Source organism: Mastigoproctus giganteus, chromosome 1 (genome assembly GCF_048544385.1).
Source record: "Mastigoproctus giganteus isolate SK-2022 chromosome 1, ASM4854438v1, whole genome shotgun sequence".
Lineage (NCBI taxonomy): Eukaryota > Metazoa > Arthropoda > Arachnida > Uropygi > Thelyphonidae > Mastigoproctus > Mastigoproctus giganteus.
In genome coordinates, this window is record NC_143575.1 from 62,948,747 (window position 1) to 62,974,584 (window position 25,838).

The window sequence follows — 25,838 nt, forward strand, 5'->3', positions numbered from 1 at the left end:
GTCATAAAACATATTACAAATATTGCTTCCTCTGCATCCAAAAAACTGGGTTTTCTTTCGCTCTCGGCATTACTTTTCTTCCAAACAGCTGCTCACTCTGTATAAATCGGAAATCCGCCCTGCCATGGAATGTTGTTCCCACATCTGGGGCGGTGCCCCCAAAACCTCTCTCAGGCTTCTTGATTCCATTCAGAAGAGGGCAGTTAGATTAATTAATGACTGATCTGTAACAGGGTCTCTCCACTCTCTGTCTCATAGACGTACTGTTTCTGCTGCATGCCTTTTGTAAAGATACTTCCATGGGTTGCCAATTCAGAAGAATTGGCTTATATAATTTCCCGTTCTTTCGTTCAAAGCAGTCCGAACACGTGACACCACCCACCGACATCCATTTACTGTCCAACTTCAAATCCACAGAACCAACTTTTCATCTTCCTCATTTATTCATTCAACTGCCGTTTTCTGGAACAACCTTCCTTCATATGTCTTTCCTGAAAATTACAATTTACAGAAGTTCAAGTTTAATGTCAACAAGTATCTTCTTTCATCTTTTCAACCTATGCACGGTACTAAGTACTATAGGTTCAAAAAAAGTACCCATACATAACAATGATCCTTGAGAATGAAAAAAAAAAAATTGGTATGGAAAACATATTTATTTAAAAAATGTTGTTTATGCATGGGTAATGCACTTCCATCATTTCTACTACCCAGTTAGTATGCATATATCTTTCGATTATATCTCATATTGTGAATACCTTCACAACGAGTTGCCGAGGTATTACACTTCCTCGAATAAGTAACGCTTCAGCTACGGAGAAGACTAATGTTACTTATTCTCGGCGGATACCACCCACCCAGACGGCACCATTTGAATAATGGTATGGGATAAGATACTCTGTTATCCACGTACTGTCCCTATTAGACTTTGGAAAGCAAAAAAGGTGTAGGAAAGTGATAGTAGGAGAGGAAGAGGAAAGGAGCAGTCACACTCACTGAATTCAAACATTCATGAATCCCCCGAATAGGCAACGCTTCCCCATTTAGGGAAGATTGTTGTTACCTATTCGTGGTAATGAGGGACTCATCAAGACCCCCTCCCCAGACGGCACCGTTTCGGATCTGATTGGCTCCTCTTCGGTGGGCAGGCAGGCACCCTGGTGATGCAGTAGTGACAACCCAGTTACGAAGTACAGTATAACTCCAAAATATGAGACATGCTTGATGATGTGTATGGTTTAATCTAAAACTATTTCTTGACAATGTGTAAGAGTATGAAAAAGGTTGTTTAGGCATGGGTAATGCACTTCCATCATTTCTACTTCCTGGGTATTATGCATGCATCGGTTGATTATATCTCGCATTACACATGCATAAACAAACTTTTATATACTTTTAAAAATTTAGTCAAGAAATATATTTAGATTAAACCATGCACACCATCAAGCATCTCTCATATTGTGGAGTTATACTTCATAATTGGGTTGACACTGTTGCAAAAACAGGGTACCTGCCCACACACCGATGAGTAAGCCAATAAGCTTCGAAACGGTGCCGTGTGGGTGGTAGTATCCGACGAGAATAAGTGACATTTCTCCACTGGTGAAGCGTTACTTATTCAAAGCAGTACAATACCTCAGCAACTCGTTGTAATAGTAGTAATAGTAGTAGTGGCATGTGATGCAAGAAAGCAAGTGTATGAGCTTATGCAGCATCAGCCAAAAAAAAAAAAAAAATCACACCATTTCCTCCAAATGCCTGTCCAGTTCCTCCTTAAATTTATTCAACCTATCAACTTCCACAACGACAGATGGAAGTCTGTTCCAACAACCAACTACCCGCTGGCTAAAGGCAAATTTCCGCACATCTAATCTACATCTGTCTTTTCTTAATTTGAATTTATGCCCCTTTAGGTTCGTAATCTGAACAAGTGGAAGGATCCCATCAGAATTCAGCGTGCTCAACGCATTCAAGACCTTATACACCTCAATCAGATCACTGCGCAGGTGCCTAGTCTCCAGCCACTGCAATTTGCAGAACTTAAGCCTCTCTTGGTAAGAGGATCCCTTCATTCCCCTCACCAATCTTGTTGCCCTTCTCTGTACACGCTCAAGTAAATCTACATCCTTCGTAAAATGAGGCCTCCAGACCTGTACGCAGTACTCAAGGCGTGGCCTGACCATTGCCTTATACAGAGGAACAATCACCTCCTTTTCCCTGCTAGCAAAATTACTGTATATCATTGACAAAACCCCATGACCTGCCCTGGCAGCCTGTCTGCATTGCTCAGAAAACTTTATATCTGACTGCACAATTACTCCCAGGTCTTTTTCATTTTCTACCACCTTAAGTGTAGTACCACACAGTTGGTACGTTTCTCTGGGGTTACTTCTACCCATATTGCATTTGTCAAGGTTAAACTTCAGTTGCCACTTCTCAGCCCATCTGCCCAAATTTTCTAGATCTTGTTGCAGTAGCAACACTGTCATTAACAACCCTGCCAACCTTTGTATCATCTGCAAACGTCGACACTAAGCCTGATATACCTTCATCAATATCATTGATAAATATACAAAACAACAGTGGACCCAACACCGAACCCTGTGGGACACCACTAATAACATTAGTCCACGAAGAGCAGCACCCATTCATTACCACCCTCTGTCTTCTCGCACTTAACTATCCTTTTATCCATTGTAGCAACTTACCCTTAATACCATTCTGCTCCAATTTGTACAATAGTCTTCCATGCGCAACAGTGTCAAAAGCTTTCCTGAAATCCAAATATATGATATCAAAATTATTTTTTGCATCCAGTTCCTTTGTAACCACATCATAATATCCTATCAAATTTGTTAGACAAGACTTTCCCTTAACAAACCCATGCTGTGTCTGAATTATTGCTGCAGTCTTGTCTAGATGATTCTGCAATGCATCTTTAACCAGTGACTCCATTATTTTACCCGGAACAGAAGTTAAACTAACTGGTCTGTAATTACTCGTGTCACCCTTCGATCCCCCTTTGTGAATTGGGGATACATTTACACATCTCCAGTCAGTGGGAACCTCCCCTGAATCCAAGAATGCTGTTATAATTATGGCTAAGGGTTTGCTTAGTTGCTTTGCCGCCTCCTTTAATATAACTGGATAGATCCCATCCACCCCAGGTGCTTTTCTTATGTTTAACTTCAACAATTTCTCTTCCACTTTGCTCTCAGTTATTACAAAATCATTAAGCACCCTGCTACAATTTGATAACCTTCTGCCATTTTCAAACCTTAATAACTCCTCATGTGTGAATGTTGACGCAAAATACTCATTCAGTTTGTTTGCTATCTGAGCAGGATCATCAACAGTCAAACCATCGATATCAAGTGAACCAATCAGATTCATCCCCTTCCTTTTAGAGTTTATATAAGTAAAGAAATCCTTGCTGTTTTTCTTTGCATCCCTTGCCAAAGATTTCTCGTAATCTCCCTTCACCTGCCTAACCTCCTTTGTGACCTGATTACAGACTAACTTATATCTGCCATAGACTTCTGAGTCGCCTGATAATTTATATTCATCCCATGCATTTTTCTTCTCTGCCGCGAGTCTCATTAATTCATTTGATAACCATTTAGGCCTAAACCTTGAACAATATTTCTTAATAGGTACAAATTTTGTATGAAACTTTTAGTAGCATCCACGATTAATTCCTTGAATGCTTCCCACTTAGAATTTACTGTTGATAACACCGTCAGTTGATCCCACTGAACAGAATTTAAAAACTGTCTGAGACCACTGTACTCACTTTTACGGAAGCAAAAACCCTGATGGTAATTAAATCTTTAAGTAAATCCCACATCAGTACAGTGCGATCACTGCCACCTAGTGGTTCCTTTATCTGCAAATTTTTAATACACAAATGATCAGTGCTGATAACCAGATCAAGAGTATTACCCTCTCTGGTTGCCTCTCTAACATCCTGCTGCAGAAAATAATCATCCAATAAATCCACAAAAGTCTAACTAGTGTGTGGGTGACCAACCCACAAGTTCCAGTCAATATCTAGGAAGTTAAAATCCCCCATTATAAGACATTCCTATTTACTAGCCCACTCTATTTCTCTGTACAATTGTTCATTGTACTCATTCGAGGCATTAGGCCTATAACACCCTCCTACTCTTATTTTTGCTTTTGCAGTACTTATGTCACACCAAACTGACTCAACAGTGCATTGTTCATCTATATCAACTGGATGCACTTCCTTATATATTATGTGTTTCTTAATTAACAGCATGACATTTCCTCCCTTCCTATCCTTTCTATCCTTTCTGTAGACGTTGTACTCCCCAAATTCCAGTTCGGTATTCCTTATATCTGTGTGACACCACGTCTGATATCCGAACAATATCCGCCTTTGATGTCTTGACCAACACTTCAAATTCATCAAGTTTATTTACTATACTTCTAGCATTGGTATACATGCACCTATTCCTAGTTACCCTGACACATCCCATATACCCACCTGTTTCACGATGACTACCATAAGTCCCTGAAACCCCCAGCACCCCTCTCTCCAGGTCGCTACTTATTCTAATAGAAGTTGTACAAAAATCACCTTCACCTCTGCCTGCGGCTACTTTTAACCTTTTAGTCTGTGAATCCCTCCAAGCTAGCAGTTTTTCGACCCACATAACACTGCCTCGATAGCATCAGCAAATATTCTTGCACCCTTTCTATTTAAGTGTATCCCATCCCTGTAGAAGCAGGCTGTCATGTTAACCAGCAGACCATGCTGAAAATAATATCTGACTGCACAATTACCTCTTGAGCCTTGTACATTTCCTCCAGGGCCGAATTGATCGACAAGGCTCTCATCATATATTCCCTTCTATCGTGTCTGGGCAGAATTGCAGACACTTTCAAATTCAACCCTAACTCACGACTTTTTTGCAACATTGACCTGTACTTGTTAAGTAAATCTGCAGATCTCCTACTCTTAATGTTATTGGTGCGAACGTGTACAACAGTATCACCTTTGGTGCCCTTAAAAGATGATATATGCTTTACAACGTCATCAACTTTTGCTCCTGGCAGACATACCCTGGTCCTGTTCCATCTATCCATTTTACACAATATATTCCCCGTCTCCCTGACAATAGAGTCACCAACAATAACTAGTTCCTTTGGGACCAGCTCATTCTGCCTTGGAGATTGCCGCTGTGTTGTCTGTTGCCCAGGAGTGAGCTCTGGCGTTGAGTTGGGCAGCTGAGAGGTTGACGGACCCCTCATATTAATTTCTTCGAGGGCATCTACCCTATACCTCAAGTTCTCATAGACGCCCAGTAGAACGCTGAGTTGATGCCTAATTTCTAGACACTCTCTGCACCTGGCACACACACAAAGACATCTCCTTGGCTAGATCATGTTCTGTTCCAGAGAGTTCGGCAAACATTTCACAAGTTGCACATATTTTTAGGCTGTGATGCGTTGGAGAATCGCCCCCCCCTCAGTTCCCCCCTGAGTCACAGCACTCCTGCCTCTTTGTTCTCGTTTCTTTGCTGCTCTAGTCTGGGGCATGATATTTTAAATTAATAAGATCAATAAATTTAATTAATTAATTGTCAATACTACGTTATCCAATAGAATCCTAAATGCAGTGATGCGTATTACGCTATATAATTATACGTTAGAGCTGCCTAGTTACCACAATTAAAAATTTGAATTCCCTACCACTCTATATAAAAACAATGGCTGCAAGATTCGAACGAAATAACTGTTTTACGTATATTAAGTAGTAATCTACAAAAACTCTTTATCTAAAATAAAAATAACCAGTGTAACTATAAGGCTACGTATTAGGTACAATTAGGTAAATAAAAAGGCAAACACTTATCGCTTTTTAGGAGCCTGTAATTCACAGCTGTAATTTTTAAAGAGAGTCCATCTCCTATTGTGAAGATATTCAGAATATGAGATGTAATCAAACGATGCATGCATACTACCAGGATAGTAGAAATGATGGAAGTGCAGTACCCATGTATAAACAACCTTTTTCTTACTCTTAAGACATTTAGTCAAGAAATTATTTTAGGTATTTATTTAACATGATATACTGTAAGATAGTAAAGTAATTGTAAGGAATTGGCAATTCTTTAATTTTTATTTAATTTTATTTTACTTTATTGTTTATTATTATTTATATTTTGTAGTTTATAATAATATACCTATGTAAATCTAAGCAGATGCCATTACAGAATTTTTAGTGCGAACCACCGGTTGGGAACCCCTGCTCTAGAGATATGAAGACGGAGTTGCAAACTGGATAGAGGCACTTGGTTAATCTAAGGAATAAATTAGTTATATTCAGAGATTCAAAACGATTCATCATGCTGAACAGCCAGCTGAAGTCAACCCGTTAATTTGTTCTCACTCAGGTTTTCTGAGCTCTACATGATATTTCAGAACAGGTATTATGGCTTTTTTCACACCGTGGCTGATTTAGTGGGTCTCAGGCGTAGATAGCAAGGTTTTCGTTCGGCAAAACAGGCAAATTGAGCAGAGAACACACGCAATTTACAGACATAATTCATTTATGGGTATATGAATTAACTTCCGGATGACCCCAATGTAATAGTTTGGATTATATCAAGTTTGTCACTAAGCTTTAATGTTGTTGTTCGTTTCTTCTCTGTATGAGGTTTATTAACTTTAGGAGCCATAATGGGGGAGGAGGTTAATTAAAAAAAAAGTAAAACATCCGGTAATCCGTAATATCAGTACAGAATTCACTTTGAAAATAGCGAACGTAAACAAGTACAATAATCACGTCACTTGCCAGTTTTTTTTTTTTTGTTTTTTTTTTGGCACTGCAAAACATTTGCGCTGTCTGTAAACATCCGATCTCAATATGCCGTTAGCTCGTATGTTCCGTTATTTCGACAGTCTACTGTTTTTGATCCATACGTTTTAAACTTTGGTATATTCACCATATAAAGGTAGCAGTTATTATGATGGCTTGTGAGCTCTCTCCATTTTCGAGGATCAGCATACACTTACGACTACTACGAAATCATCCCTCTGATAATTTCCACAGTAGAAATGAAGGGCCCACAACTTGTCTTGCACTGTCATAGGCATTGCAAAACTTGGGGCTACCATTTATGACATGCTTCTGATCTATATATTCCACAAACATAGCAGAAAAAGGCTGGTGATAATATGTAACCATAGAAAGTTGCAAAAAAAAAAAAAAAACCTCAATAACACCATTGCATTCACCACACGAAAAACAAACAAAACAGTTAAATATACTGTTTGTTTTTGTTTGTTTGTTTCGGGATTTATTGGGCGCATCGGCAACTATGACCATAGTGTTAAATATACGAGGAGTGATCATCTGTCATCATCTGAATCTTCTGTGGATTTCTCCTTCTCGAAATACTCTCCCTTGAACTTTACACACTTTCGCCACCATCGTACCCACGCATTAAATGCTTCTTGCAAGCCATTTTTCGAAAGACTGCGAAGTGCTTCCGTTGTGGCTTTGCGAGCCTCGTTGCGTCGGACGCGAAACGCTTGCCTTTCAGAGCTTTCTTCAGACACGGAAACAGGAAGAAATCACACGGGACTAAGTCTGGTGAAAAAGGGGGATGTGGCAGAACTTGGCACTGCCTGCCCAGTACGAGCAGCCCTATGGGGCCTGGCATTGCCTTGATGGAGAAACCACTTCACACCGGAAAGTTCAGTCACAAAGGAATATGGCCGTCCTACCGAGATACCCATTACCACACACTTCATTCGTCTCTAACTGTTTCTATACATTTAAGCTTCGTCCGACACAATAGCGAATCACATATGGCTGCTCAATCTGTATGTCCGACATGATACTTGCTTCAAAACGATCGTCAGTGAGAAGCGGCTAAAAAAACTCTTCACGAAACATTAGCTCGACAAGTACCGGCATGCATATACAGTCTGCTCAATAGCGATCAGGGAGAGCGCCTGTATCGGCAATTATGGAAAGTTCGCGCGGTAAACATAAATAAAATCTTGCACCAGTCCCCGAATTAAAGATCATCCCTCGTAAACATTTTGTTATATAGTGGAATCGCATATGTACTGTGTGTAAACGTGCTCAAACGTGCCCAATTTTCAAGCAATTTTCAAAGAAACCATCCATCTGATCGTTTTAGTCTACCCTTTGGCCCTAGTGAACCATCCATCTATTCATTTTGGCCCCAACGGGACATCCATCTGTTCTTTATAGAGGCGGGGTAAGCTGAATGATGATTAATGTACTTAATTAAAATAATTTCAGTTGGTATTGAAGGCAGTATGGTATGAGTAAAGTTCTTCACCTACCTGTTTTATTTGTGATTCATTATTTATCTTCAGTAGTCCGTTTTATCCAAGAAACATCTCAGCCTACTAATTTATTTCAATTTAAAGCTATTCATTACATCAAATCCCCATTTAGTTTTCGTTTATACATTATTTAATCCCAAAGATTAAATCCCGTCTTGCCTTAAATCGCTGATGTTTCACTTTTTAAATTTTTTTGTGAAAGTTTTTGTGAGAGAAATCTTCTTAGTAGAAAGTATTAAGTTTTCGTTTTCTTAGTTTACGAAATTTCTGTTTACTTCGCGGTAGTGCAACAGGAGAGCAGAAAGCTGGCCAAATGATGTTTTTATTTTGCTTCCCCTAATTCGTCTTCCTGTTCATAAGGATTAAGAATACCTATTCTCTGTAATTCGTCAACCTATCTTTCTGCTGTTTCCCTTTGTTATTGCTGAAAAAGTCTGTGTTTGTTTTATCAGTGTAATAAACTGAGCACAGTTTTAAATTTACAACAGAAATGTCTTTTATAGCTTCAACCGTTACTTCCTGCGCCTGAGATGGGGAGAAAAAGTTTTTTTTTTTTTTAAATGTGTCAACATCAGGTTATGTTCTAAGAACAGTGAAATCACTCATAAGACTATTATGCTAGAATGAGCTGCTGGGTTATTCACCCTCTTAAAACTTGCAATGGAAGTCCCAAATGTTGAAGAATGTTGTAAAAACTCATGTAGGGGTGAACGAAAAGGGGAAGACACCTTTTATGAAAGAATCTCAGCATTGTTCTTAAACTTTAGATCCGACTTTTCTGCTCTCAAAACAATATCTTGTGAATCTTAGCTGGATTTGTCCAATGAATTTGCTCTCGCGTGTAGCACTCTGGTTACCATGGAAAAAGACGCAAGTTCGAATCCTGTCAACGACGCGAGGAATTTTTATGGACTTTTTCACAACTTGGCTGAGTTAGTCGGTCTCAGTTTATAATACAGTATATACGGCTCAATATCATCCAATGCACCCTAAAACTACATAACAACAACCAATGAATTGTTATCCTTCTTAAACAAAGGCGCCTTCAGAAGAATTTGGAAACCTATAAGCGATGAAATTAAATAATAAGAGAAAGAAAAGCAATTAACACATCTGACCACACTATGTAAATTTAGTACTGGTAACGTTTCTGGATTCTGTTTCGTATCCTGTCATCAGGCCTAATTAAAGTAAATTAAAAATACAAAATTAAACTTAAATTGACCAGGGAGTGTCCACGCACATCGAACTGCGAAAATACGAATCGGAGTCGGTACTAACAACAGATAGGTTCGACTCGACTCTCTAGTGTTCTCCAGCGAGATATGGATGAATGTTTCGTGGATGGTTAAAATTATTTATACATCTGCGCGATGGGAGATATTAGTATAAAATACATAAGGTTACAATATGACAAGTGTGAACGTTAGGTAAGGCTGGTTGAACTTGATCTTTTTTCTCCTATCTCAGAGATTGTTGTGCGTATATCTTCTGCTTCTTTTCATAATATTTGTAATTGACTAGTATTATCAGTTCAACTGGTACACCACTCATCAGTTTGTATATACGATTTATCCATCTGCATTCTCGCTCGTGGGTAGCACAGTTGGTATAATCACCGCCATCCCTACATTGGGTGGAAAAGACCTCAGTTCGAATCTGTCAATGACGCGAGGAATTTTTATGGGCCTTTTCACAACGTGACTGAGTTAGTTGGTTTCAGGCGAGGTAGCATTGTTTTTTCACCCGGAAACTCTTGTTTTTCGTTCAGCAAAAAGCATATCGACCACCAACACCACACGCAATTTACCGATATATTTATATTCGATAAAATATGGCCTACGTTGCTGACGCGTCTAAAACCCTACAGCCAACCATCTGCATCCTGCTAGGGAAAGCTAAGACTTGTTCCTCTGTTAGGCCTGACCTCTCTTCACTTCCAGTTTCGAGACTTACCTATTCGCTTTAAAACGTCGCTTAAATTTGTGTTTCTTTAACTTTAAATAGGCCTAATGACAGAATTCAAAACAAAATCCAGAAACGTTGCCAATATTAACTTGATATATTGTGGTCAGTTGATACACTGTAATTCATTTAGTACGATAAAATGACTAACTATTCACGTAGTCAGTTAGTTCCTTTGTCCCTTTTGTGTTCAGTATAAATATTGAGTATTTTTAATTAAAATACTGTTTGTATAGTGGTTTATAGGAACTATGCATTTAACTCATTAATGAATTATGGATCACTTTTTGGTCTGCATTTCTAAAAGATGGGCACCACTGGACATTTATGCATTCGGGAATAGACAGAAATATTAAAACAGATTTTGTTCTTCGATCTTGTAATTTTTATATAAATAACTTTTCGGATAATAAGTGAAATGAAGATGCACTGGATGTTTTCGTTTAACTTTAGAATGTATCAGGTATAAGTGCCTTTAGATGTATTTTCAGGAATACTTGACCACTTCAGATCACACCAACTGGAACTGAAATTTTCATAATTACTCTCGACTGAGTTAGCAATTATTGAAATATCAAAGAAAAGTTAAATAAAAAATACGAAAGACAATTTTATTAACACATTTTAACTGGTGAGCTGTTTTCATTGTCCGGTCGATGTTGAGTCTGAGTTTTCAGAGACTTTCAGTACTACAATAATAATCCTGGTAAATAAAAAGGTCGTTGTTTAGGGGTCGTTAAGAGCGTCATGAATCGGCCTCGTAAGGCAAGAATTATATTTCCTCCTATATTTACGAATACTGCTCTCAGATATATTAATAAATTATATTCGTTCGTTTAGGCTGCCTCCATTCTATGGCTGGTCTAGCAGAACTTGACTTATGGCGCATGCGAACTATTGTCGTTCCCTAGCACGTTTTATGGTGATAGACCGTTGGCTATTCTCTGGCTACGTTGGATGATAGCCTTCTATCGAAGCGCAGTGAGTTCTCAGATGCACCCTGTAATGCAATAATATTAATTAGTTTCCTAAAATTGATATAATCGTTATGCAAATTAAAACGATAATAGGAGAATAATTGAATAGAAATTCATATTCTAATATTTGGATCAATAATAATTTCATTGATCCTATGGTTAAGGCTATATCCCCCAACTCCCATAATTCCTCCTTTTAAGCACACCGCTATTAAACAACATCCGATAGCCGAATTAATATCAGAATTCTTATGTTGAAGCCAACCTTCTCTGCTTAGTAGTCTGATAAATGTGCCATATGATACGAATATTAAAATTTTTATGCTTGTGCATCGCAGAAACTATCATACCATATGGGGGCAGAAGTTGTAGTTTTGTCTCTGTGTATATAAATACACATATATTGGACTTTGCCGGCTTTAAATGCCTGACAGTTGGGCCATAATGCTTCTGGTTCTTTCTTCCAAATTCCTGAATGTCTTTTTTGGGAGGTGGGGGGGGGGGGTTAAGACCAGTTGGTTGTGCTGGCAGGTGAAGTAGGGAGAGATGAAGTGTTTCTCTAAACATCCTGATCGAGTAGTTCTAATGATATAGTGTTTAGTAAAAAAGGCCTACGTGCTCTGGATTCATTACGAAAATTTTATTTTGTTTCTCAGAGCAAACTAAACAGTCTCTCCAAAGTAGCAGCTGGTGCAGTCACCAGCTGCTACTTTGGAGAGACTGGACGTCGACTCGAGAAACGTCTCTCAGAACATAAAAGGGCGATCCGTTTGGCAGCTGTAGAACACTCAGCTATCGCCGAGCTTGTCTGGGCAACCCGCCACGACATCGACCCACACCGCGATGTCGTGGTTGTGGACAGGTCCCACCATTACCTAAAGCGCACCTGGTTGGAATCGTTAAATATAAAATGCTCGGATGCCTCTTTGAACAGGAACAGTGGTTGCCAAGTTAACCCCATCACAGAGGCAGTAATTCTATCCATAGACAAACGCTGGCCACGTCACCACCATATGTTACAGCCACAAACATCAACAAACAATTAACCACGCGCCTCACGCACCATCCTGGCAGTGCACATCTCTATTCCAACTGCCATTCATGTATTCAATCTGAAGAAGGCTGCCTCCCAGCCGAAAGCTTATTAATTGTAATTCTAGTTTAGTTTGCTCTGAGAAACAAAATAAAATTTTCGATATAGTGTTTAATTCTAGAAATAAGTCATCACTAGAGGAAATAGAAAGTTACCGCCGTGATAAAGTGTGCACGGTGATGATTTTTTTTTTTTTTTTTTTGACACACCCTATAACGTCTGTACCAGCCTGTAGGGTTTATACCAAATAAAATGGATCAGTGTCATTGCTTTCTCCCATACTTCAGTTCTGCTATGTGCTTGGCCAGTTGAAACGGGTTGGACAATGGAAGATTCAGACTTGCTGAATCCTCGTTGTCCAGAGTGGTGATTTTTGGCCTTGCAGTCTTCTGTTCCTATAAACAATGTGAGTGTAATGGGATGGCCTCTGCTATAATTTGGATTTGTTGGCACCCTGAAAAAATTTATTCCCCAGAGTCGCTCTTCAACAAAACAGCCGTCCGCTATTTGGTTTGGCGTGTTGCCAATCAAACGACATGTTATGTGTGTCTCATTGGCTGACTCGGAATATTGATGAAAGAAAGTGAAGTACATAAGAAAAGTTATCTTTCCATCTTTACTCTGTTGCTGAAATTTGGGCCTCAGCGGCACTGTCAATAAAGAAACCACTCTTTGCAGCAGAATTCTGGCTCCTAAAGTGGGCCAGCAAGGAAGCACAAACCTTCCAGCTCTGCTTCGCACCACGCAGCTTGCTGACACTCTCGGGATTCCACGGTTTCTCACCTTAAGCGACGACCAACGCCTCCTAGTAACAGTCAAGATGATAACAGGCATAATTGCAACACCTTCATTCTGGGATACCTGTGGCTGGAGGATTCCCCCTGCTGCCTAAGGGCCAATTTTGAGCTCTACCTGTGTTCAGCACAACTCCATCTCCCGTCAGGTTCCTCCCTCAGCCGATGCTCAAGCAGACTCAGGCTCTCGACGCCGACCTGAACAAATTCGCCGCGTTGACCGGAGATGCCAGAAAAAAATTATGAGGAGCAGGACTAATCAGCAATGACTCATCTGTACCTTGCATCTGCTTCTGTCTGATTGAGCTGGTGCTCTTATCTCAATCAGACCTAACTTTTATAAGGATTTGTATTGTAATATTTTCATTTGTATAGTTACATTTTTGTTGTAAATAATTGCTTGAGTATCCCGGAAGTATGGGGAGGCTGTAACCCCTTGGCCTTATGGCTGTGAAGGACAATAAAGATTCTCTCTCTCTCTAACTGTATAAGACTGATGAGATTGACCACTTATCCAAGGTTGTTTCTCAGATTTATTGTTATATTATTAAGTATTGAAATGATGTCATTCATCATATTGCTTACATAAATTGTAAATCTTGACAAGTCAGCTACCTAACTTGTGTATCGATCACGTCACTTCCTGTTCCCTCACTGCTATCATAATGGCCTATTGGTATTCTTCCAGTTCGTGTGGACACTCCGAGATTCGAATTCAATGCGAATAACATTCTCAGGCATTTGCTACAATTTTTACGTTGTTTGATCATTTTATCATTTGAGTTTTTCCGGATAGGTCCTTAAAATGTTTATGCGTTAACAGGCTACCATGCCATGGCAACTGTCGTTTACAGACAGCATCATTTTTCAAAGTCCCTGCTATCATTTCACTTCACGAGTATCTAGGTCACATGACTGGTCCACTGGTATGTTCGGTTTCCTTATGATTGGTGAGTGAAAGGTATTCTTGTGAATTGTTCACACTGCCTGTGTTTAATTTTAATTTGGAACAATTTAAAATAGTTTTACCTATATTTTAAACATATCTTCAATCAGAGCTTTGGCTAACCAATCTCAGGCGAAGAGAGAGTTGCATTCCTCTCTATTTTTGGCCCTGACGACATCTTGTTCCATGAACATGCACATTTTACATAAAAAAACATGCATATGAATCTCCTGCTACCATATAATTCTTATGCATATGTTGGTAACAATTCAACCAAGCATATGTGCCCACGATATTCGATGTGCCAATAGACCTTTAAACTATCCAATAAATTAAAATAAATTTTAAGTTATTAAAGAGTAATATCTTTTGCATTCACGTCTTAAAAAGCAGATCCATATAAACAGACAAAAACGAACGAACGTTAAAGCAGATTAATATCCATTATCTTTTATACTTGGACACGGTGGATGGTTTGTTGAGTTGAACAAATTGTGATTATTTTGATGTACTAAGTAGGCGCCAAAAAAGAGAGGAAAAGATAAACGCTGCTTTACTGAAAAATTTTCTATGATAGGATTTAGGGTGTCAAAATATGCCCAGTAGAAAGTGGATGAGTTTAACCCCGCTTGCGTCCTGAGAACTGACACAGTCTTTATCTAGCCAATTTTCCATTAAACAAGGAATTGTAAAAATCCTGTAATGTTTGAGTTTATCATTTCTAAATTGCAGTTTAAACCAGCTCTACAGCCCAGAACACAGAGTACATGTTTTCCAGTGATGCTTTTTTTATTATAATCCATTTTTAATAGAAATTACTTTTATTTTGGTTTATTTCAAATTGCAGCGTGTTCAAATTGTGTCCGCTACATCATTTTTGTCCAATAATTCTTCAGACAATAAAAGAGAGTAACAAAGGATTAGTAATAATATACTGTACATCTAATTAAGAGCCATCTAAAGAAATCAGAGTATTAATATAAATGAAACGGGAAGACGGGTGATTAATTTGCATCTAAAGTAAGTTATTTATAATGTTTATCCTTTGATGAAAAGCAAAGAAACCCGGCAGTGGTTAAAATGAATACATTTTAAATTTCTACCTACACAGGGTCGTTTAGAAAGCATATTAATTCTAAAAGACAATGCAAATTACCTTAAAGAAAATTGGAATTTCTCTCTTCGAAAATAATAACGCCATTAATGAATCCCTCATTTATCTGTGAAGATTAAGGGAACTATGTGGAAGGGGAAGTGTTAAAGTATAGTTATCGTACCAAAACCGAGAGATTCTTTCTGTATATGCTAGTTCTTAAACTGGAAAAGTTAAAGAAATAAATTGTGACCGAGTCTGATAAATCCAATTAGAGGTGTACTAATGAGAATCGCAACAAGGGCAACTTTGTACATGCGTGTCCGATGCGGTATCTATAATTTATAATTCAATCCTCGTTAGCACGCGCGCTTGGCAATAAACTTGGATGAAAAATTATCCATTCCTTTTGATGTCGCAACGGGAAATGACAGAGCCAAGCCTGGAATTAAAACAATAAACGTGACACGTACTGACCTGCTTGTTGTCGTAATGAATCTTGGGCAAACGTGGCTCAGGCGAGGAACTCCACTCCGAGTCGTCGATGCTCTGAAAAGAAAACATTGATTAAAGAAATCTCCTTGAGGGGTTGTGGTAGTTGAAGTTAGACTGCCAGTGCTTCCAGTGAATGAGCACTAGACTTTAAGAGACTTCATATCAGTAATTTTAGTTAAAAGAAAAAAAAAAAAAAAAAAAAAAAAAAGAAGGAAGAAAGAATTCTACGCGTTACTATGGAAATGACCTTGAATTTATCCGTATTTCGTCAAGATACGGGGATTTTTCAAGAGAAAGCCTTTTTTTTTAATTATGACTGCATGCATACTTATAAAATTGAATATCATTGCTCTAGATGTGGGTAATTACTAAGCGAATGATATTGTCACTCTGTCATTCATTTGATGAAATTCGTTATTTTATTTTAATCTTCTGTTCAATTTCTATTTTTCTGATTTTGCAGTTACCCGTATTTTTTAAGTTAAATTTTTGGACTCTAATCAGAAGACAGATCTTCTGAATCGTAAAATATGTAAACCTACAATCAACTACTTCACTAATTAAATGTTTTAATTTTTTGCATAATGACTTTCTGAGGTTAACGTAGTTGACCGAGGCCTAATTATGTTTTCGTGACATTTCTGGATGTTAATCGAAACGAATATTCCCATAGACTTAATGTTATGAAATGCGATTGAGTTTTGCGAAAACCGAATTACAATTTTGAGACAAATGAGACAGGAGCCTTTCCAAACGGAGAAAACATAAATATGTGACCATTGAAAGGCAGTTTGGGAATCTTTTTTTTTCTGTCACGAACGATCTAAAACTCAGTTACGGGCACTCTTTAAGGAATACAATAAATTATTAATATTATATTAAATATTTTTTCAGTTTTCTCTCTCAGTTACTAGTTTAAAACGTAATTTAGTAAAAAAAAATTAAAATTATTATATTATATTAGGGTTACCGGTAATTTAATATATAAACCCGTATTTGTGTCTATAAATTGTGTGTTCTTGGAAAAAATCCCAGTTTCTGAGGGGAAAAAACCTTGTTATCTACTCCTGAGACCGACTAACTCAGCCACGGAGTGAAAAAAAGCCCACTAAAGTTCCTCGCTTCATCGACGGGAGATTCAAACCCGGGCCTTTTCCACCCTGTGTGGGGAGGACGGTGACGCTTACCACTGTGCTACCCGCCCAGACCACGTAATTTGGTAAATGTGTTAGCTGCTTGCAACTTCCTAAATAATGTCGATATTATGCAGTTCACCATGATTTCTAATATACATTTTCAAACCATCCCGCGGATTGCTACGAAAAAAAAATTCCATCATTCAAATTTTTCAGACTCCTATTTCTTTAAATCCTCGCTCTGATTTCTCCAAAATTAAAGAAAAGTTTATATTTTATTCTCTTTATTTTTTACATCAGTAATGACCATTCTGTGCTTTTTATATGCGAAAGTGTTTTCGTTATAGTATTTTATTTTGGCGGATATCTTTTGATCATCTGACTGCATAGGTTTCTGAGGATGGTCTTTGGGGAATAATGTGGCTGTCCCAACTGTAGCAATCATGGCGAAAATACTTTTTTGTCGCGTGGTTTTTGTGGATAGTATTTTGCAGATGGATCCGGTGATATCATGAATAGTTCCGTAATTCCAACGACGGCATAGTTTTATTTCAGGCATGGATCTCGGTGAGTGAGACAGACATTCGTTTAGGTAGAATAATGCAACTATGGGTTTTATTGAGTGGCTGTGTAAACCTAATGGTATCTCCTCTTTAAGCTACTGTAGTGCCTACATCCAAGAAGCAGCTTGAGGGGTTACTTGGACTTTATTGGGTTGCTCTTACCAAGAAAGGCTTAAGGTCTGCAAATTGCAACTGCTGGAGACTAGGCACCTGCGAGGTGATCTGATTGAGGTGTATAAGGTCTTAAATGGTTTAAGCAAGATCATTGCTGATGGGATTCTTCCTCTTGCTTAGATTACTCACCTGAGGAGACAAATTAAAATTGAAGAAAGACAGTTGTAGGAAATTTACCTTTAGCCCGCGGTTGATTGATTGCTGGAACAAACTTTGTGAAGTTGATAGTGTAAATAAATTCAAGGAAGAATTGGACAAACCTTTGAAGCGATTTTTTTTTTGGCTGCTGCTGCTGTATATAGCTTGCCTTCTTGCATCATATGCCTCTACTGAACTCCTGGCTTGTAGCCGTGAAGGGTATTGCGTACGGCATGTGCCTTTTGTATGCAATAAAGAGTTCTTCTTCTAATGCTAATTAGACTCTCTGATCTGAATAATACATTCCTGATCAGAAACAATTTTTTTTTTTTAAATTGGCTTTTATCTGAATGATTTTGTGTACACGTGGGGGGGGTTACCACAGGTGGGTAGGGACCGCCTATAACAATAAATAAATAAAAAAAACGCCAATGCAGTGATAAAATTGTCATGTTAAGGCTAACAAAAAATTAACTTATCTGCTCGTATGTAATATGTCCATAAATTACGTGTGCTTTATGGTCAATTTGTCTGCTTTTCTGGACGAAAACCCCCCATTTTCCAGGTGGGGGAACGCTGTCCACGCCGGAGACCGACTAATCCAGCTACAGAGTGAAAAAAAGCTCGTAAACGTTCCTCGCTTCATTGATGGTATTCTAAGCCGGGTCTGTTCCACCCGGTGTGGGGAGGACGGTGATTATAACCACTGTGCTACCAGACTAATGCAGTGATAAATTGACCATATGAGAATTCATAAAGCCTATTGTGGCACGAACTGTAAAGATGTGCATGTTATCCATGGTGGACAACGAAACTTGTCCAGTCATAAATTGTTAAATATAGAATCTTCTCTGTAAATATCTCTCGTTCTTTTAGTGTCTCAATACCTTTTGGTAATCTCGCGTATTTGCATGATCTGTTGTCATTTAATTTCCACACGTAATACGAATTTATCTAATGTCGCTCACGGCGATTAACCGCAACAACATTATCTTAAGCATCTACCAACCGGCATTCAAGGAATAATGTGGCTGTCCCAACTGTAGTAGTCATGGTGGGAATACTTTTTTTGTGGCATGACTAGTAGATCTGAGCATCTACCAACCGGCATTCAACCATGTAACATGAACACTGTTTTGCGCCAAAGCAACTAAGTCTATGGTGTTAGGAGACGCTTTCACCTACATCCCCTTACTCCTACTTTAACCCCTTCTTCCGTACACCTTGTACTACCGCACTCTACTTTTTCTTGTCTTTTTTTTTTTTTTTTTTTTTTTAACTTGGTCTCCGTTCAGGAAGTTCAGGCGACCCTGGTGGAAACCAAATCAGAGAATAACGGGCAGCCTAGCTACCGCCTAACAGTGTGCTGGCAACATGACGTCCACCAGAAGCTCTGCTGCGAAAATGCGAGAACACAACAACAGAACACAACACAATATTACGCATACAACACACGACACTTTTCTGGCATTTACAGTAGCACTGTATTTCCCAGCATACATATGGTGCAGATGGGGAAACCACAGGTGGCGTCTGACTCTATACGGCTATGCGGCCTTAGTTTGTTATGTCTGTAACTGCATGTATTCTTCGGTTAGGTTGCTTTTGCTTGCTGAAAGAAAAACTTTAGTTTTTTAAGGGAATAACATTTCGACCTTCGCTTGAGACCGACTAATTCGGCCACGTTATGAAATAAATTTCTTGGTCCACTGGACTGTTTCTTGACTTCTATATGACTTTCGTTTTTCTGTCTTTTCAGATTGTCTGTTATACTTTTACGCTGAAAGTTTAAACGATTGCCGTAGCAAATTTGAGTGATAATCGACCGCTTTGAAACTTCTTAATCTTAGCAATGCGATTCATAATGGGTACTGTTTCACCAGCATCAGTGCATTAGCCCTCTTGGGCAGCACAGTTGGTATAATCACCGTCCTCCCCACGCGGGGTGAAAGACTTGAGCTTGAATCTCTTCAGTGACGCTTGGAATTTTTATGGCTCTTTTTCACAACGTGGCTGAGTTAGTTGGTCTCAGATAAGGCAACTTGGTTTTTTCCTCCTAGTAACTCGGGTTTTTCGATCAGCAAAGAGCAGATAGACCACTGAACACTTACACAGTTTACAGACATATTATATACGATGCGTATAAAACCCTACAAAAAATAAACAAAATAATTAGTGGAGAAATCCGAGTACCTATAAGTCACCGAGTTAAAATATCTTGGAATTATTATTGACAGCAACCTGACTTTTACTTCACACCTCAAATATCTTGGAACAAAGATTAGAAAATACACACTGCCTTGGTGAAAAGGATCACGAGCACACACTGGGGGCCGCCGTGGTTGTTCCCTCACCCAGCTTTACAAGGCGGTGTTCTTGCCTAGTATCATTTATTATGGGGCTGATGCCTGGGCTCACAGGGCAACACTAGTCAGGATTTCAAAGAAGCTACAATCAATACAACGTACATGTTCTTCACCATCTATAGGGCATTCTGTTCTGTTAGTACTCTGCCCTCCAGGTCTTTGTGGGCTTCCTTCTCCTTGATCTGGAGGTCCTCCAAGGCTGGCTATCCTACCTTCTTAAGAAAAGTATTCGAACCACTGTTCTAAATTAGTGTGAACTTGGCAACTGACCCGAAAATTGAAAAAAAAAAAAAAAAAAAAAAAAACCACTTCAAATCACTTTTATCAGACCTGGAAAGCTTGTTGGGATTCCACTCCTAAAGGTCTTATCACAAAGACATTCATTCCCCAAATTACCTTCACCAGCCTTCACCCTAGTTTCTTTACTTCCTTCATTCTCACTGGCCATAGCTCGCCAAACTTGCTGAACTTAGCATCAATGAGGATCCTCTCTTCTCCCAGAAAGCTGGGAGCATATTTTGTTCTACTGCCCAAAGTACGAAGACTCCAGAGTACGTCTTACTACATCCATGAAAGGACATCTGGACAAGAGCACTTTTCCACGCTGACCAAGACAGCTTTATCGCGCTCTCACAGTTCGTACAGGAAGTGTTCACCAAACATAGGAACAACCCGAGAGTCCAGGCCAACTTGATTCCAGCTCAATCTGAGCATTAATACCAAAACTCGACAATCTACACTTAGACCGGGGTTAGAGCCCGTGGCCACCAAATACGGAGGATGCGGAAAGTCAGGGAATGACCACCGCATATCCCTGGAGCAATATGGCCTTAGTTGCTAATGCTCCTAAAAACCAAATAACAACAATGACAATCTACACGGACTTGACTATATAACCATCTAACCCACACAGGATAGAACTCTACCTTTAAAACTTGTTGTGGGACAGGGGGAATTGCCATCTTAAAAACACCCATACCATTATAGCACTCACCTTTGTGCGGCACCCTAGCCGTGCAATCTTTTATCCTTTCTCTGATCTTGGTGGGCTCCCAACCCAAGTATATCAATCTCTTTGCCCCTCACTACCTCACTATCTGGAGGATGCCTTCTTTCTTCATCCTTACCTCCTCTCACCTACCTTTACTCCCCCACTCTTAAATTATCTACTGCACTCACTTTAATTTCCTCTCCTTTTTTGGGGGGCACTTCTAGAAAGCTCAGGCGACTCTGGTGTTTGCTTAGCCAGAGTTCTTTCCCTCTGTTGCACTGCCTGGCCTATCTACACGGGGTTAGCGACGGGCAATCTGGGGTTCCACAAGAGGCTAAACGGCAAGAACAACAAACCACTCTGCACATCCATATTCTGGCCTTTACATTGAACTGTCTGCATCACAGAGTACTACGCGGAGTTGAGGGAAACCACCGGTGCCGCCAGACAATAGCGAACTGAACTTGTGAAGTGTGTGTGTGTGCGCAAGTATATTATCAATAGTGTGACTGCAGAAGAACGAATACAATATTAATAGAATATTTTTCATGTAGTGGAAGAGGCGCGACAAAAATCTTCGCACGTTCCAGCCAGTATGATTGTCTATCTGTCACTTACATGTGATTGCAATTTCATAGCGTGTGTGGAAACTCCAATAGTCAGTCCACTAAGGAGCTTGATAAAAGTTTACGTGGCCAGTTAATTTATAACAATTACGAATGCATCGTATATTGGCCTGTCTGTGGGGGATTTTAACCCTTGTAATCCTTTTTGACAAGCCACATGTCCTAATATGTGTACTGATTTATTTTTAGACTTAAAAGTCAGTCTTTAGCGGCTCAACAACCGGTAAATGAAAACTGAATCACCAGTAGAGTCTCCTTCGGGAAGTCTCCAACAAAAACTGCTCGTGTCGAAGATCTTTCGGACAAAAACTATCCATTAATTCTTTAATCCCAACATGTTTTATTAGTCTGTAATTGGAGCATGAAGACCCCCCACTCGTATCAGATCATCCCCTCAGATTTCATGTATAAAATCCTTGACCGGTAAATTAAATTAATGTTTTCTTTTTTTCACTCTTCTCAACACTCGGGAGTCAGTCCACGAGTAGTTCCACCGCCTTCTCACAACATTTCATTAACAAAAAGCTTGATTCTCTTTCGGATTATTTTGACAATAGAAGGCGTCGGTGTTTTATATCCCATCCGTGGAGAAAACCAACATAAAATGCCAAAGAAAACTTAATTACGTCCTTGCCATCGCTGTATCCCTTTAGAGATTAATAACCACAAGAGGCTCTCGTGTGGCTTCCTTGAACAGCTTTTTTTTTTATTCATAATTAAATAACTTCCTTAGGTCAACAGAAAAGGCATTAATGGTGTTCGCCATTTTTTTAAAAAAAAGTTGGGATGAAAACTGCTGCTTCCCGGTTGACTTACATTAAAATTTATTGTGTGAATTGCGGACGTAAACTAACAGGTCATTGTATTATGTAATACCGAAAATAGCGTCATTTATTAAGAGAATATTTTACGTACTTAATCTTCGTTGTATTTGTTGTTGACGTGCATATTTTGGACATTTTTTAAAAGGAAAACTACGTTTATAATGCGTCTGCCATAATGATTTATGGCGTTATCGGATTAACTGTCAAGGACATCGCTAAAAATATTCTATTCAAATGCGAGAGATGTCCCTAAATAAATAAATATGCTATTGAAGTAACCCAGGAAAGGAAATCTAAAGATTATTGCGACTGTATATTATGCTTACCATATCTATCTTGGTATTTTTGAAGACTCCATCCGTTCGAGTTTTTCCCCGTTTCAACAGAATAGTGTCTTTGCTACGACTAGGAGTGACTCCTTTGTGTAATAAACGAATAGTCGCATTATAGCCAAGTAGCTTATGCGCCATGAAACCCCCATAACAACAACAACAAGCAGGAGTGGCCATTTCATAAGATTAATATTAGCTTATATAGATCTCGTCTACTTAAGTTTGTTTGTACCTCGCAATCGACTGTCTGTACCCTCGCAATCGAATAGTAATGCTTCTACCTGAAAACTTGCTTATGTAAGAGTTCTATTTTTGTAATGTAATCTTTAGAGAATCAGCATTTTTCAATTCTGCCGATATTTATACGCGAATAAATTCTTTCAAAGAGGAGATTGATTTCTGCAGTTTTAGGAATGCTATCCGAGTTGATCGTTCTGCTCCGAGGAAGTTTTAAATAGTCGATGTGTATCAGAGATTTAGTACTGTCCTTTATAGTAGATGTTTTTAGGATTAAATAAGAATGAAATCGTGCAGTTTCGTGTTATCTACAATGGTAGAAGTTGAACACGATTCAGATCTCTCTCTCTCTGCGTAGTGAAAGTTCTGATAGTGCTTCGTCCTGTATTTTAAATAATTACGTGAAGCGGAAGTAAATATAGTGCAATACCACTGAACTATTCAACAGACAAATTCTCAAAATCTAATTCAGATTTTCTCTTGCGTGATTAGATAGCGTCGATGCTCTCTCTCTCTCAGAAACGAATATACAATTCTCGTCACTGGCTTAAGTTCGCAAATAATTCCGGTAAACTGGAGTTTTTATTCTACAAAAACGGAGTCAAAAACCTCCCCTTAAACCTTAAACAATCCAGCCTTTGGCTTTCTGATCAGACTGTAGCAATTGATTCTCGTTCCACTCAAGAAAGTTGTTGCTGGTCCCTTTTCCTTGATAATTTTTAGCATATCAGCTGCACACATTATTATTAGTGTCTGTTCTGTTGGTCAAACACCCTACCACAGAAGAATGGCTAGGGGAGTGGTTCCCTTATAATAAGCAATGCTTTGAAAAATGAGTTATATTTATAATACGATACTCCAGCTCTTTTATGATATTCTAGTTCAAACGTTTTGTCGTTTGTTATGTCTGTACGGATTACGGATAAAAAACCCAGAACAATTTACTGGAAACCACATTCCTTCCTCTGATATCGGTAACCCAGATTGAGGATTCCATTAACAATTCCTCCCATCTCTGACAGGATTTCCAGACAAGTGAAAAACAAATGGAAGCAGCTGCTGTGGTTGTAGTAATTGAATACCATTGACCGTGAAATTATTCTCATCATCATTGTTTATAATTAAGACTTACGATTGACGTCAACACTTAATGACTATCTTAATAAACAGTAGTGATTTATTATTTCACAATCGGAGTAATACACCAGCATGTGTTTGTGGGCTGAAAACCCAGAAATAACTTCTAAGATATTTATCCTCGCGTTTGCCTAATACTTATAGGCTTTTTGCTTTAATAACAATGTGAGTGATGATAATATTTCTTATCGAAATAACAGTATTATCATTAATCGTATTTAGCAGTCACGTACATTCTAATCACGGTCGACTCAAACGCGTGTACTATTGCACTTTTGTTTGACCACTCGGCTACATCATTGTGTATCACATGGTGGTAAATTTTTGAACTACTGTTCGTTTACTCAATCTCTTTTACAGCAACTCCCCTCTCCCAAATATTTTTTCTTCAAAAAAGTGTTTTGCACAGATGTCTCGAAGTATAATTTTGATAATATAGGTATATAATAGCTAATAATAGTAATTAACTTAACTAATTAAGTATGTATTAAGAGATTCGTTCTAATTTTTTCAAACAATACCTCATCTCTAGTAGCTCGTAAGGAATCTCCTTTGCCTTCGCTAGAAAGGAACTTGGAACTGAAGGTAAACTGTCTGAATGAAGAAGCCTGGGTCGTGGGGTCGTCACGCGGCCTTCCTACTTCCGAGGTATCTCTAGAGAAGACAAATAGGATTTTTATTACAACCGTCATGTCGAACTTCAAAGAATGGCGCTGATTTAGCTTCATTCATAAATCTCCATAAGTTACGCGCAATCCGCATTTTTAATGATAAAAAAATTTAACTTACACAGGAGAGAAAAACAATATATTTACAGAAAACAATAGATCTTAACCACTGTATTAAGATGAAGCGTAATAAATTAAGGTATAGAATTTTATCGATAGATGGCTCCACTTGTTATTCAGTTCTCGGTTAATCTGAGTAGTTCGAAAGGTGAGTGCAATGGCTTTTGTACCATATTCCAGCACCTGTTATATTTATTTTACTGCTAAAACACCATTGTGGTTGTCAGGCTGGGCCTCCCAGCAAACTTCCAGCCTCATTTATATGCATTTCATTGAGGCAAACATCAGTAATATTTTTGTCTCCTCGTCCCTTACCTGCAAATGTTCTTGGAATTCGTACTCGTTCTACTAACTCCAGTACCCTCTAAGAGTTCTTCATTGGCGTGTGAGGGCGCCACATGTCTATGTCTGCTTCCGTAGTTTTGGTAAGCGCCATCGGTTCCCTTTGTTTTTGTGTTCGCAGTTCTCTGGCTGGCACGTGTCGCTTCTCTGCTGTTTGCGAGGTGACCTGTCGAAGATAGATCGTCCCTGTACATGTTTGCGGAATTGTCGGTTCGCACTTCCCACGTGGCATCAGGACACGTCTGGCCTCCAGATGTGCGATAGTTGGGGTTAAAAGGACTCACGACCCACCTGTCAGTCTGACCGCTGTTGATGGAGCCTGCAGAGAACGCCTGAAATTGAAACAAAAGAACGAACCTGTTATTCAAATCAACCACATGTTACATAAAACGATAAAAGAACTACTAATTTCATTCGGTTACTCTGTAATGTGCTCAAAGACTAATTTGTAACGTTTCACGAATTAGTC

General features: G+C 38.9%; 1 protein-coding gene across 4 annotated transcripts in view; it reads right to left on the bottom strand.

Annotated features, from left to right (window-relative positions):
• Positions 1-10,907: 10,907 nt before the first annotated feature.
• Positions 10,908-25,838, bottom strand: part of LOC150090856 (uncharacterized) — a 187,472-nt gene continuing 172,541 nt past the window's right edge. For all 4 annotated transcript variants that reach the window (XM_090373141.1, XM_090373134.1, XM_090373128.1 and 1 more), the window contains 4 exons: positions 25,343-25,701; positions 24,761-24,893; positions 15,698-15,769; positions 10,908-11,317 (listed from right to left, as the gene is read on the bottom strand). In XM_090373141.1, coding sequence (XP_090229267.1) covers positions 11,255-11,317; positions 15,698-15,769; positions 24,761-24,893; positions 25,343-25,701 — 627 coding nt within the window. In that variant the 3' untranslated portion in view covers positions 10,908-11,254. The remainder of the gene's footprint in view (positions 11,318-15,697; positions 15,770-24,760; positions 24,894-25,342; positions 25,702-25,838) is intronic.